The sequence below is a fragment of the Oncorhynchus mykiss genome, chromosome 21 (assembly GCF_013265735.2).
Source record: "Oncorhynchus mykiss isolate Arlee chromosome 21, USDA_OmykA_1.1, whole genome shotgun sequence".
Classification (NCBI taxonomy): domain Eukaryota; kingdom Metazoa; phylum Chordata; class Actinopteri; order Salmoniformes; family Salmonidae; genus Oncorhynchus; species Oncorhynchus mykiss.
In genome coordinates, this window is record NC_048585.1 from 36,379,595 (window position 1) to 36,393,042 (window position 13,448).

Here is a 13,448-nt window from a genome sequence, read left to right on the forward strand (position 1 = left end):
TTGGGATGCAGCCTCCATTTCTCCTTCCCTGGGGCATTCTAACCCTGTCACTAAACAGTGTCAACGACAGCCCTTGGGCTAGGGCTGGCCTAGTGTCCTACTAGAGAACAGACACACAGACACAGTGTAAACAGATAGGGCTCACACGCGCAAATACACACACGCGCAAACACACGCACACACTCCTAACTGCACAGTATTAACACGCCATTCCATAAATGCCTTTAGAGTAAATACACAGCGGAAAAAGACAGACAGAGAGAGAGAGAGAGAGAGACAGACAGAGAGGAAGGGTAGAGGCAGAAATTGTGAGATGGAGCGCGACAAAAATGTGTGATGAAAAAGAGTGAAAACGGCAAAGAAAGTGAGAACAAGGAGAGAGAGAGAAAGAAGGGTGGCAGGGAGACAGAGATAAAGGGGGAGAGAGGGGGAGAAAGAGACAGAGATATTGATAGAGGGAGAGGGAGAGGGGGATGAGGGAAGTGTTTATTTAATTTGGGGCCTGAAATTTGATTCGATCCATGCCCTCATTCAAATGACCAACTGACTAAGGCTCAGTTCCAAATGGTCCCCTTTATAGTGCACTACTTTACTGCACGGTTCTGGTGAAACGTAGTGCACTACATAGGGAATATGGTGCAATTTGGGATGCATCCCAACTGTCTGTACTAATGAGGTGAGGAGAGAAGGACAACAACATCAGGAATTGACAGAGTGGACGTGTTTAACAGTACTTTTGGGGACCGGAAGTCCTCACAAGAATAGCAAACAAACAAAAATTTGACCAACTGGGAACATTTTGTTAGTCCCCACAAGGTCAAATCCTATTTCTAGGGGTTTAGGGTTAAGGTTAAAATTAGTGTTAGAATTAGGTTTAGGGTTAGGAGCTATGGTTAGTTTTAGGGTTAGGAGCTAGGGTTAGTTTTAGGGTTAGGAGCTAGGGTTAGGGGCTAGGTTTAGGGTTAGGGTTAGGGAAAATAGGATTTTGAATGGGACTGAATTTTGTGTCCCTGCAAGGTTAGTTATACACGACTGTCTGTGTGTAAGAGAGAGCGAGCGAAAGGACTCATGTTAGACAGATAGAGAGGACACACTAGGGTTGGGCGGTAAAACAGATTTTCATACCATCATACCATCTGTACCATACCGGGGTATATGGTATTTGCGAATGTGCACACAAGGGGCGCTTTAAAAAAAAGTGTACCCATGGTACATGGTCTGATATACCACGGCTTTCAGCCAATCACCATTCAGGGCTCAAACCACCCAGTTGATATTTTTGAATTGACATCTTAGATTTCTTATAGTTATAATGAACCTATAGTTAGTTATAAGCAGTGGCCTAGCACCCCCACCCCCGGAAAAATGGTATTGCAAATCAGGGCTGTGACGGTAACTGAGTAATCATGTAACTAACGGTTATGGATGAAGACCAGCCCAGCTGGGCTTCTCAGTCATTTTTTCTTCACCTCAAACAGTTAGTCAACGATGTCAATTTTTTTATTAGAATAGTTCATCAAGGTATTTATTGTAAAAGAAAATTCAACACTCTCCCCCTCTATAATCAGCGTTGCTGATAAATAGGCTATGGACATGTTGCGTGTATTTGTTTCTATTTGAATGATTGTCAACTTAATCTTCATACTATAGCATAGCTGTCCCCTTTATACATTCCTTGTCTATTCATTATCTTATAGCCTACTGATGACGATTTAATCTTGTAAAAGGCCTGTTTTCAGTAGTTTAGGCTACATTATTTATCTCATTATGGCATCCTCTCTTTGAAGAAGAAATGTCAATGCCACCATAGCTGCAGGAAGTATAGGTGCAGAGAGTGCTGCAGCACCCCCGGAAAATACATACATATTGATAAAAATACATACAAAAATGTGAAAAAAGTTTGCCACTAAAGTAGTGCACTGTTTTTACTAGTCCTGTATTGGCAGACCTAAATAGCCATCTGTAGCACGGGTACATTTTTTGGTCTGTAGAACATCGTCCTGCGGCTATGAATGCCACTGCCATAAAATGACAAAAGCAGCAGAATTTGTGACGTTATGCGGATATTTCGGAAAAGTGGGAGACAACCCATCAGACTTCATTTTAATGGTTTTGTGCATCGAAATAGGATCTGTATTAAAAACAATTATAAACAGAAAAGCCAATAGACAAGGACAAGGTAGGCATAGGCCTATATCTTTATTTTGACTCTATTAATGTTCTGTCAATGCGAAAAAGCAATAGATCCTTGACAACCTGACATTTCTTAATTTGTTGATTTAAGTAATAACCTGAACAATCATAATGAAATGTCATGATAATAACGAAGTGGAATGGCTTGTTTCAATTGCGGGGTGGCGGGGGCCTGTGCACACATAGAAGTAGGCCTACCTAGCCTTCTATGCGTGCCAGGTGCCCCCACCCCGCCACCTCCCAATTGACCTGGCCAATTACCAGAACCTCAAATTCCAAGACTGTCACTGCCCTAACGGTCGCCATTTTGAAATACCCTGGTATACAGTATAAACAGTATAAGCCTAAGCCTAGGACCCACCATGTTAGGGAAGGTGGGAGATTTTTTGTTTAAGTTAAAGAAAGGAGGAGGTGGGATGATAAAGGAAAGATGAAGACAGTCATAACAAGAGAAAGGACTTCTCCTCTACTTATAAGGTTATACATGTAACATTTCAAAGTGCCAAATTTCAATTACATAGCCATGGGGACCAGGGCAAAAAAGTATGAAAAATGTATGCAAGTCGCTCTGGATAAGAGTGTCTGCTATAAATGACTAAAATGTAAATGTAGAGAGTGAGTAACTACTGTGTAAGAAAGAGAAAGAGAGAAAATAATAGACTTACCATGTTGGCCCCACCAGTCCAGTAAAGGAAGAATCCATCTGGGTCTACCTTCAGAGTAATCAGGGTGGGATGGCTGCTGTTGGGCTCCTACACACACACACACACACACACAGGTTAATACACCGAGATATACACACTGTGCAATGCACATTTGACCAACGTGACCAACCGAGGTTCGAACCTGGGTTTCCTGCATGCCACAAGACTTTGTTAGCCTGCTAAGCTAAACATAGGCATTAGCTGGGGAGCTAATGCAAGTCTTCAGGTCTCAGACACAAGTCTCATACCTTCAGTCTTATGTCCAATGCTGGCTATGAGAGGGGTAAAGAGAGAGAAAAGATCGTCAAAATGCTGTATTGTCAGACATTTTCTATTGTTTGTTGCATTGAACACTCCAGGGTGAAGTTTCCCCTAGGATCAGTTTCCCTCCCCCAATCCTAACCTTAACCATTAGTGGGGAAATAAAAGACTGGCCCAACATCAGCCAGCATCTAGGGGCAACTTCGCCCTAAACCACATTAGGGTTGGGCGGTATCTAGGATTTCATACATTCATACCATTCCTGTACCATACCAGGGTATACGGTTATATTTATAAACGCTGCATACATTTTAAACTATTACTGAAAAGACAGCATGCACAAAAATGTTGTGCATTGTAAATTTGGCGCAGGTTTCTCGTTATATACTGAACATAAACGCAACATGTAAAGTGTTGATCCAATGTTTCATTACCTGAAGTAAGAGATCCCAGAAATGTTCCATATGCCGATAAAGCTTATTTCTCTCAAATTTTGTGCACAAATTTGTTTACATCCCTGTTAGTGAGTATCTCTTTTGGCAAGAAAATCCATAGAAATCCAGCCACTTTTATGCAGTTTTTGTGCAGTTTTGTCATTCAACACAGTGCCACAGATGTCTCAAGTTTTGAGGAAGCATCCAATTGGCATGCTGACTGCAGGAATGTCCATCAGAACTTTGCCAGAGAATTTAATGTTAATTTCTCTACCATAAACCGCCTCCAACGTCGTTTTAGAGAATTTGGCAGTACGTCCAACCGGCCTCACAAGCGCAGACCATGTGTAACCACGCCAGCCCAGGGCATCCAAATCCGGCGTCTTCACCTGCGGGATTGTCTGAGACCAGCCACCCAGATAGCTGATGACACTGAGGAGTATTTCTGTCTGTAATAAAGCCCTTTGGTGGGGGAAAAACAAATGATGATTGGCTGGGCCTTGCTCCCCAATGGGTGGCCTGGCTCCCAAGTGGATGGGCCTGTGCCCTCGCAGGTCTCAGGTTTTTTTGTAAATATATATTTTAAATATATTTTCCTTCTATATTATTTTCCCCTAACCCTAACACCCCTCCCCTAATTGGAGTAAACTAATGAAATATATTTTCCTTATTTATTATTTTCCCCTAACCCTAACACCATTCCCCTAATTGGAGTAAACTAATAGACAATAATACTTAGGCTTTCACTTCCAGCTTATACATATTTCACGGACAGTATATTTTACCGTAGTTATCGTTTGTTCGTTTTTAGTCCCAGCCTTCAGCTACCCTCAACCCCTCTCGTCTATATCTGAAGACAATCAAGTTTTGATTTCTAGCTGCCACATATTTTTCACACTGTGCTGTAATGTTTCACAAAGGTTCTGAACCTTTCTATTCTCATAGTTTCTACAGATTGTCAATTAAAAGATAAACACCTTTGCTGAGTATTATTATTATATTGATCGATTGACTAGGACTTTTTTTTTTTTTACAACCAAAAACAAGCTACATATGGGGGCTACCAAAACAAGTGATCTCATGATTCTGTCTCTTAACAGCAAAATCTGCACGGCTGGGATGGTTGTATCCCCATTATATAACTTTCTATTGGTTGCAAGAATTGTGTATAATAATTCAAATTGAAAAACTCTACGTTGTGAATCCGGGGTCGTTTTGTGTATCAGTTCATAAACCATGTGTCATGGAATCATTACAACAAAAATCTCCTCCCAACTATTCTGCAACCTGTATGGTGCAACTGTCAAATTTTTGGTCCTTAAATTAAACTGGTATACTTTATAATTGATCACCATTTTCTTTAGCCAATTTTGGTCTTTACTACTGCAGGGTCGACAGACAAGTTCCTTATCTTCTCCCTTTCCACTTGCCTCCTCCATTTTTGCGGTAACGCTTCAATCTGTTGGTTGACATTTTGGAAAGAGCAGATATCTCCATATATTTTTGTTAACTGCATGTGTGACATAACTCCACCAGTCCTATTTATGATATCATTTACAAAGATTATTTGCTGTATATTTTAGAAGTATTGGAATTAGGCCAAGACAGGACATCAGTAGGCTATCTAAAGGAAATAGCAATTGCGAACTTTATGTTTTCTGAAATTTGTTTATCTGGGCGTTTCTGAATGACAAAAACAATTGCAAATTGTTGTGGACCTGTAAACTGATCATTTTAATTCAATAATGTTTTGCATTTACTTTTTCCCGAACCTAAATATGCTGCACTGCCCGCGAATTCTGAAACATTGTCTACTCGGGGAAAAATTTAAACTACAGTTCAACTACTTACAGTGGTAGTCTACACACTTCAATGCAAAATATCAGCTGTCGGTTCACCTGTATGTTATAAACCGGCTCCCTTTTGGATGCATAGAGCAAAAACTTGAAAGGTGGGGAATTTATTCTGCAATGATCATGGGAATTAAATAAATAACAGGAAATAGATGACCATTTCTAATTATTTTAGGATGCAAAGATAAAATACATCGATTTTCTCTTCTCACTAACCAGCAAATGATCACATCTTGTTATTATATTTAGCTACCTGTTATTTTTTTTGTTATGAATAAGAGTGTCATCCTATATTCCCAATTTGCACAAGGCTACTAGGCAGTGGTAAAAAGTACTTAGTGGGGCAAAAAAGTATTTAGTCAGCCACCAATTGTGCAAGTTCTCCCACTTAAAAAGATGAGAGAGGCCTGTAATTTTCATCATAGGTGCACTTCAACTATGACAGACAAAATGAGAAAAAGATATCCAGAAAATCACATTGTAGGATTTTTAATGAATTTATTTGCAAATTATGGTGGAAAATAAGTATTTGGTCACCTATAAACAAGCAAGATTTCTGGCTCTCACAGACCTGTAACTTCTTCTTTAAGAGGCTCCTCTGTCCTCCACTCGTTACCTGTATTAATGGCACCTGTTTGAACTTGTTATCAGTATAAAAGTCCACAACCTCAAACAGTCACAATCCAAACTCCAATATGGCCAAGACCAAAGAGCTGTCAAAGGACACCAGAAACAAAATTGTAGACCTGCACCAGACTGGGAAGACTGAATCTGCAATAGGTAAGCAGCTTGGTTTGAAGAAATCAACTGTGGGAGCAATTATTAGGAAATGGAAGACATACAAGACCACTGATAATCTCCCTCGATCTGGGGCTCCACGCAAGATCTCACCCCGTGGGGTCAAAACGATCACAAGAACAGTGAGCAAAAATCCCAGAACCACACGGGGGGACCTAGTGAATGACCTGCAGAGAGCTGGGACCAAAGTAACAAAGCCTACCATCAGTAACACACTACGCCGCCAGGGACTCAAATCCTGCAGTGCCAGACGTGTCCCCCTGCTTAAGCCAGTACATGTCCAGGCCCGTCTGAAGTTTGCTAGAGAGCATTTGGATGATCCAGAATAAGATTGGGCGAAGGTCATATGGTCAGATGAAACCAAAATATAACTTTTTGATAAAAACTCAACTCGTCGTGTTTGGAGGACAAAGAATGCTGAGTTGCATCCAAAGAACACCATACCTACTGTGAAGCATGGGGGTGGAAACATCATGCTTTGGGGCTGTTTTTCTGCAAAGGGACCAGGACGACTGATCCGTGTAAAGGAAAGAATGAATGGGGCCATGTATCGTGAGATTTTGAGTGAAAACCTCCTTCCATCAGCAAGGGCATCGAAGATGAAACGTGGCTGGGTCTTTCAGCATGACAATGATCCCAAACACACCGCCCGGGCAACGAAGGAGTGGCTTCGTAAGAAGCATTTCAAGGTCCTGGAGTGACCTAGCCAGTCTCCAGATCTCAACCCCATAGAAAATCTTTGGAGGGAGTTGAAAGTCCGTGTTGCCCAGCAACAGCCCCAAAACATCACTGCTCTAGAGGAGATCTGCATGGAGGAATGGGCCAAAATACCAGCAACAGTGTGTGAAAACCTTGTGAAGATTTACAGAAAACGTTTGACCTCTGTCATTGCCAACAAAGGGTATATAACAAAGTATTGAGATAAACTTTTGTTATTGACCAAATACTTATTTTCCACCATCATTTGCAAATAAATTCATTAAAAATCCTACATTGTGATTTTCTGGATTTTTTTCTTCTCATTTTGTCTGTCATAGTTGAAGTGTACCTATGATGAAAATTACAGGCCTCTCATCTTTTTAGGTGGGAGAACTTGCACAATTGGTGGCTGACTAAATACTTTTTTGCCCCACTGTAAGTAAAACATAAAGTACTACTTAAGTTATTCTTTGGGGTATCTGTACTTTACTATTTATATTTTTGACTACTTTTACATCACTACATTCCTTAAGAAAATACATTTTCCTTGACACCCGAAAATACTCGTTACTTTTTGAATGCTTAGCAGAACAGGAAAATAGTCAAAATCACTCACTTATCAACCGAACATCCCTGGTCATCCCTACTGCCTCTGATCTGGCGGACTCACTAAACACACATGCTTTATTTGTAAATTATGTCTGAATGTTGGAGTGTGCCCATGGCTTTCCGTAAAATAAAAAAAACAAGAAAATGGTGCCATCTGGTTTGCTTAACATAAGGAATTTGAAATTATACTTATACTTTTGATACTTAAGTATATTTTAAACTTTCTCAAGTAGAATTTTACTGGGTGACCTTTACTTTTACTTGAGTCATTTTCTATTAAGGTATCTTGAAGTATGATAGTTGGGTACTTTTTCCACCACTGCTACTAGGTTACTTTTGCCTTCTTGCAATGCAATACTTCAACCACTAGAAACTGTGCGTACGCATGGTCTAAAGTTTGCGGGAGGATAAGCATATTCTCACGTCACGTATTCCCCCAAGCTTTAGGGAGCCACAAACCAACGGTAATGAAAATCATACTGTCTGTATTTCAAAATACCCCGGTTTACACTGTATACCGCCCAAGCCTGCACCACATTGGACGATGCAAGGTGTGTTCTATTTCCATTATTTCTATGATGGAACCACCCTACCTCCAGTTTAGGGTCCGTGGTAAGCTACAGGAGGGAGGACAGGGGGGGAGAGTAGAGGAGAAGTGGAGAGGAGGAATGAGGGTGGCCACAACATAGACTCAATGAATAAAATCACATCTATGCTAATATGGCAAAAGTTTGCTAGCTAGCTGAACAACAACTGTCATGATGTATTTTTAGATGCATTTATGTTTTCAATAAACTTTAGAGACTAAATACAGTTTACATGTTGTCAAAAATCTAAGCCAGACTCGTTTGTTTTGCCCAATAATTGCGCATGTGTTGGTTTTGGTTTTGTTACAAAACAACCAAACCCAAATATTGTCTTAACGGCAAAATGTATCCTTCTTTTAAAAAATATATATAATCTGTTTATTTTCTTCTAATACGAAAAAACAGAGATAAACAATAACATTCACTGTAGCGTTGAAGAAATCACAGAATTAGAGAACAAGACACTGAAGCCCCAGGTGCATTTGTTATCATTTTAGTTGGGGAAATGAGCATCTAGCATCGTGGTAAAATAAAATCGTAGTACATATGTTATTCTATTGTGCGTGTGATGATGTTAGAGGGAAAAAACAGTGTTCCTTGTTTGTAACATCTTTGTGGTTATAATATCGCAAACGAACATGGCAGTTTCACTGCTATGGATTCCAACTTTTACTCACATACAGTGGGGAAAACAAGTATCTGATAACCTGCAAAATCGGCAGTGTTTCCTACTTACAAAGCATGTAGAGGTCTGTAATTGTTATCATATGTACACTTCAACTGTGAGAGACGGAATATACATTTTAAAAAATCCAGAAAATCACATTGTATGATTTTTAAGTAATTAATTTGCATTTTATTGCATGACATAAGTATTTAATACATCAGAAAAGCAGAACTTAATATTTGGTACAGAAACCTTTGTTTGCAATTACAGAGATCATACGTTTCCTGTTGTTCTTGACCAGGTTTGCACACACTGCAGCAGGGATTTTGGCCCACTCCTCCATACAGACCTTCTCCAGATCCTTCAGGTTTCGGGGCTGTCGCTGGGCAAGACGGACTTTCAGCTCCCTCCAAATATTTTCAATTGGGTTCAGGTCTGGAGACTGGCTAGGTCACTCTAAGACCTTGAGATGGTTCTTACGGAGCCACTCCTTAGTTGCCCTGGCTGTGTGTTTTGGGTCGTTGTCATGCTGGAAGACCCAGCCACGTCCCATCTTCAATGCTCTTACTGAGGGAAGGAGGTTGTTGGCCAAGATCTCGCGATACATGGCCCATCCATCCTCCCTCAATACGGTGCAGTCATCCTGTCCCCTTTGCAGAAAAGCATCCCCAAAGAATGATGTTTCCACCTCAATGCTTTACAGTTGGGATGGTGTTCTTGGGGTTGTACTCATCCTTCATCTTCCTCCAAACACGGCGAGTGGAGTTTAGACCAAAAAGCTAAATTTTTGTCTCATCAGACCACATGAACTTCCCCCATTCTTCCTCTGGATCATCCAGATGGTCATTGGCAAATTTCAGACGGGCCTGGACATGCGCTGGCTTGAGCAGGGGGACATTGCGTGAGCTGCAGGATTTTAATCTATGACAGAGTAGTGTGTTACTAATGGTTTTCTTTGAGACTGTGGTCTCCAGCTCTCTTCAGGTCATTGACCAGGTCCTGCCGTGTAGTTCTGGGCTGATCCCTCACCTTCCTCATGATCATTGATGCCCCACTGGGTGAGATCTTGCATGGAGCCCCAGATCGAGGGTGATTGACCGTCATCTTGAACTTCTTCCATTTTCTAATAATTGCTCCAACACTTGTTGCCTTCTCACCAAGCTGCTTGCCTATTGTCCTGTAGCCCATCCCAGCCTTGTGCAGGTCTACAATTTTATCCCTGATGTCCTTACACAGCTCTCTGGTCTTGGCCATTGTGGAGAGGTTGGAGTCTGTTTGATTGAGTGTGTGGACAGGTGTCTTTTATACAGGTAACGAGCACAAACAGGTGCAGTTAATACAGGTAATGAGTGGAGAACAGGAGGGCTTCTTAAAGAAAAACGAACAGGTCTGTGAGAGCCGGAATTCTTACTGGTTGGTAGGTGATCAAATACATATGTCATGCAATAAAATGCAAATTAATTACTTACAAATCATACAATGTGATTTTCTGGATTTTTGTTTTAGATTCCGTCTCTCACAGTTGAAGTGTACCTATGATAAAAATTACAGACCTCTACATGCTTTGTAAGTGGGAAAACCTGCAAAATTGGCAGTGTATGAAATACTTGTTCTACCCACTGTATACAAAAAAAGCAAAGAAAAATGTCTACTATGTGGTACATATTATAAGAAGACTGTGCACAGTCATTACAAGCAATGTGATTATAACAAAAATAAATATTGAGTGAAGTACAGCACAGCGTAGCAACAGATCATTGTCACAAACGTGAAGGGGGACTAGTCCTTACTGAACCACTTATCAAGTATCGGCTGACATATTTTGTAACATTTTGGACTTCTACTGAAAGTATTGTATCAAAACTTTTCCATATGCATTTCATTGTAACCACATCTCAAAAGGTATGTGCAGTTTCCAATTTCCAAATTTGCAATATGAGCCGTTTGGCTAACAGAGTACAGAGAGAGACAGCCTTCCCATCCAGGTTATTTCCAGAAAAAGACAGATCAGTGGATCTGGGGCTATAACTCGATCAAAAGCTTTTGATAAGTAATCAAATATGAGCTCCCAGTAATTTATAATTCTTAAATCAGAGTTACCTATAGGCACAGATCTAGGATCAGCTAAACCTTATCATAAACAAAACTGTAACGATTAGGGGCAAACATAAAACTGACCTAGGTCTTGAGCTAACTACTCTGTTATACATTTAAGGAATACTCTACTGTGGAAATACAACATAAAAGAAAAAGCAGTAATCTCCACCCTATCTTTCTTCTTTCTTCCATCCCTTGCTTTCATTTCTCCTTTCCTTTTTTGAAGTGATTTTGATGTGCTTTCTGATCCCCTCCACATTTCTCTCTCTAGCACGCTCTCTTCAGCCATCTCTTTTCTCTATCGTTCTGTCTCATCCGTAACCATTTACCGTAAATGGAGGTTTTACTTTCCACTATCTTACAAACACACACACAATTTGCATGTAGAACAGCCTGTTGTGTTTTGCCTAAACGCTTCGTTGGTGATCATCTGTCTAACCACAATTGCCCCCTCCAAGCAGGGCACTGTGAACAGAATTGTCTCGTTGAGTGCCTTCAGAAAGTATTCACACCCATGGACTTTTTCCACATTTTGTTGTGGGATAAAAAATGTATTTAATCGTAATTTTTTTTGTCAACGTTCTATACGAAATTCTCTGTAATGTCAAAATGGAAAACAAATTCTAGCATTTGTCAAAAAGATTATGAAACATAAAATACTAATATATCTTGATAACATAAGTATTCAACCCCCTGAGTCAATAAATGTTAGAATCACCTTTGGCAGCGATTACAGCTGTGAGTCATTCTGGGTAAGTCTCTAAGAGCTTGCACACCTGGATTGTACAATATTTGCACATTATTCTTTAAAGAAATTATTTAAGCTCTCTCAAATGGGTGGTGATCATTTTTTTTTGCTGATTTAAGTAAAAACTGTAACTAGGCCACTCCAGAACATTCAAATTTTGTCTTGGTAAGCAACTCCTGTGTATGTATATTTGGCCATGTGTTTTAGGTTATTGTCCTGCTGAAAGGTGAATTTGGCTCCAAGTGTCTGTTGGAAAGCAGACTGAACCAGGTTTTCCTCTAGGATTTTGACTGTGCTTAACTCTATTCCATTAATTTTTATCTCCCCCAAAAACTCCTTTGTCCTTGCCGATGACAAGCATACTCATAACATAATGCATCCACCACCATGCTTGAAAATATGAAAAGTGGTACTCAGTGATGTGTGTGGGATTTGCCCCAACATAACGCTTTGTATTGAGGACAAAAAGTGCCTTGCTGCAAACAGGATGCATTTTTTAAACATTTTTATTATGTACAGGCTTCCTTCTTTTCACTCTGTTAATTAGGTTAGTACTTTATAATAACTACAATGCTGTAGATCCATCCTCAGTTTTCTCCTATCAACGTTTTAAAGTCACCATTTGCATAATGATGAAACCCCTGAGTGGTTTTCCTTCCTCTCTGCCAATTGTGTTAGGAAGGACTAGAGATCGACCGATTATGATTTTTCAAACGCCGATACCATTATTGGAGGACCAAAAAAAAGTCGATCAGCGGATTTTTTTTTACATGTATTTTTTTTTTTTTCTAACAATGACAATTACAACAACACTGAATGAACACTTTTATTTTAACTTAATATAATACATCAATATAATCAATTTAGCCTCAAATAATGAAACATGTTCAATTTGGTTTAAATAATGCAAAAACAAAGTTTTGGAGAAGAAAGTAAAAGTGCAATATGTGCCATGTAAAAAAGCTAACGTTTAAGTTTCTTGCTCAGAACATGAGAACACATGAAAGCTGGGGGTTCCTTTTAACATGAGTCGTCAATATTCCCAGGTAAGAAGTTTTAGGTTGTAGTTATTATAGGAATTATAGGACTATTTCTCTCTATACCATTTCATATACCTTTGACTATTGGATGTTCTTATAGGCACTTTAGTATTGCCAGTGTAACAGTATAGCTTCCGTCCCTCTCCTCGCCTCTACCTGGGCTCGAACCAGGAACACATCGACAATAGCCACCCTCGAAGCATTGTTACCAATCGCTCCACAAAAGCCGCGGCAACTACTTCCAAGGTCTCAGAGCGAGTGACGTCACCGATTGAAATGCTATTAGCGCGCACCCCGCTAACTAGCTAGCCATTTCACATTGGTTACACCAGCCTAATCTCGGGAGTTCATTGGCTTGAAGTCATAAACAGCTCAAAGCTTGAAGCACAGTGAAGAGCTGCTGGCAAATGCACAAAAGTCCTGTTTGAATGAATGCTTACGAGGCTGCTGCTGCCTACTACCGCTCAGTCAGACAGCTCTATCAAATATCAAATCATAGACTTAATTATAACATAATAACACACAGAAATACGAGCCTTATGTCAATAATATGGTCAAATCTGGAAACGATCATTTTGAAAACAAACGTTTATTATTTCAGTGAAATACGGAACCGTTAAGTATTTTATCTAACGGGTGGTATCCATAAGTCTAAATATTCCTGTTACATTGCACAACCTTCAATGTTATGTCATAATTACGTAAAATTCTGGCAAGTTAATTCGCAACGAGCCAGGCGGCCCAAACTGTTGAATATA

At 40.0% G+C, this 13,448-nt stretch overlaps 1 protein-coding gene across 3 annotated transcripts in view; it reads right to left on the minus strand.

Moving 5' to 3' along the window:
* The window catches only part of plcb3 (phospholipase C, beta 3 (phosphatidylinositol-specific)), a 105,683-nt gene that overhangs the window by 78,690 nt on the left and 13,545 nt on the right, over window positions 1–13,448 (minus strand). For all 3 annotated transcript variants that reach the window (XM_036957710.1, XM_036957709.1, XM_036957711.1), the window contains exon 2: window positions 2,859–2,945. In XM_036957710.1, the coding sequence (XP_036813605.1) occupies window positions 2,859–2,945 (87 nt within the window). The remainder of the gene's footprint in view (window positions 1–2,858; window positions 2,946–13,448) is intronic.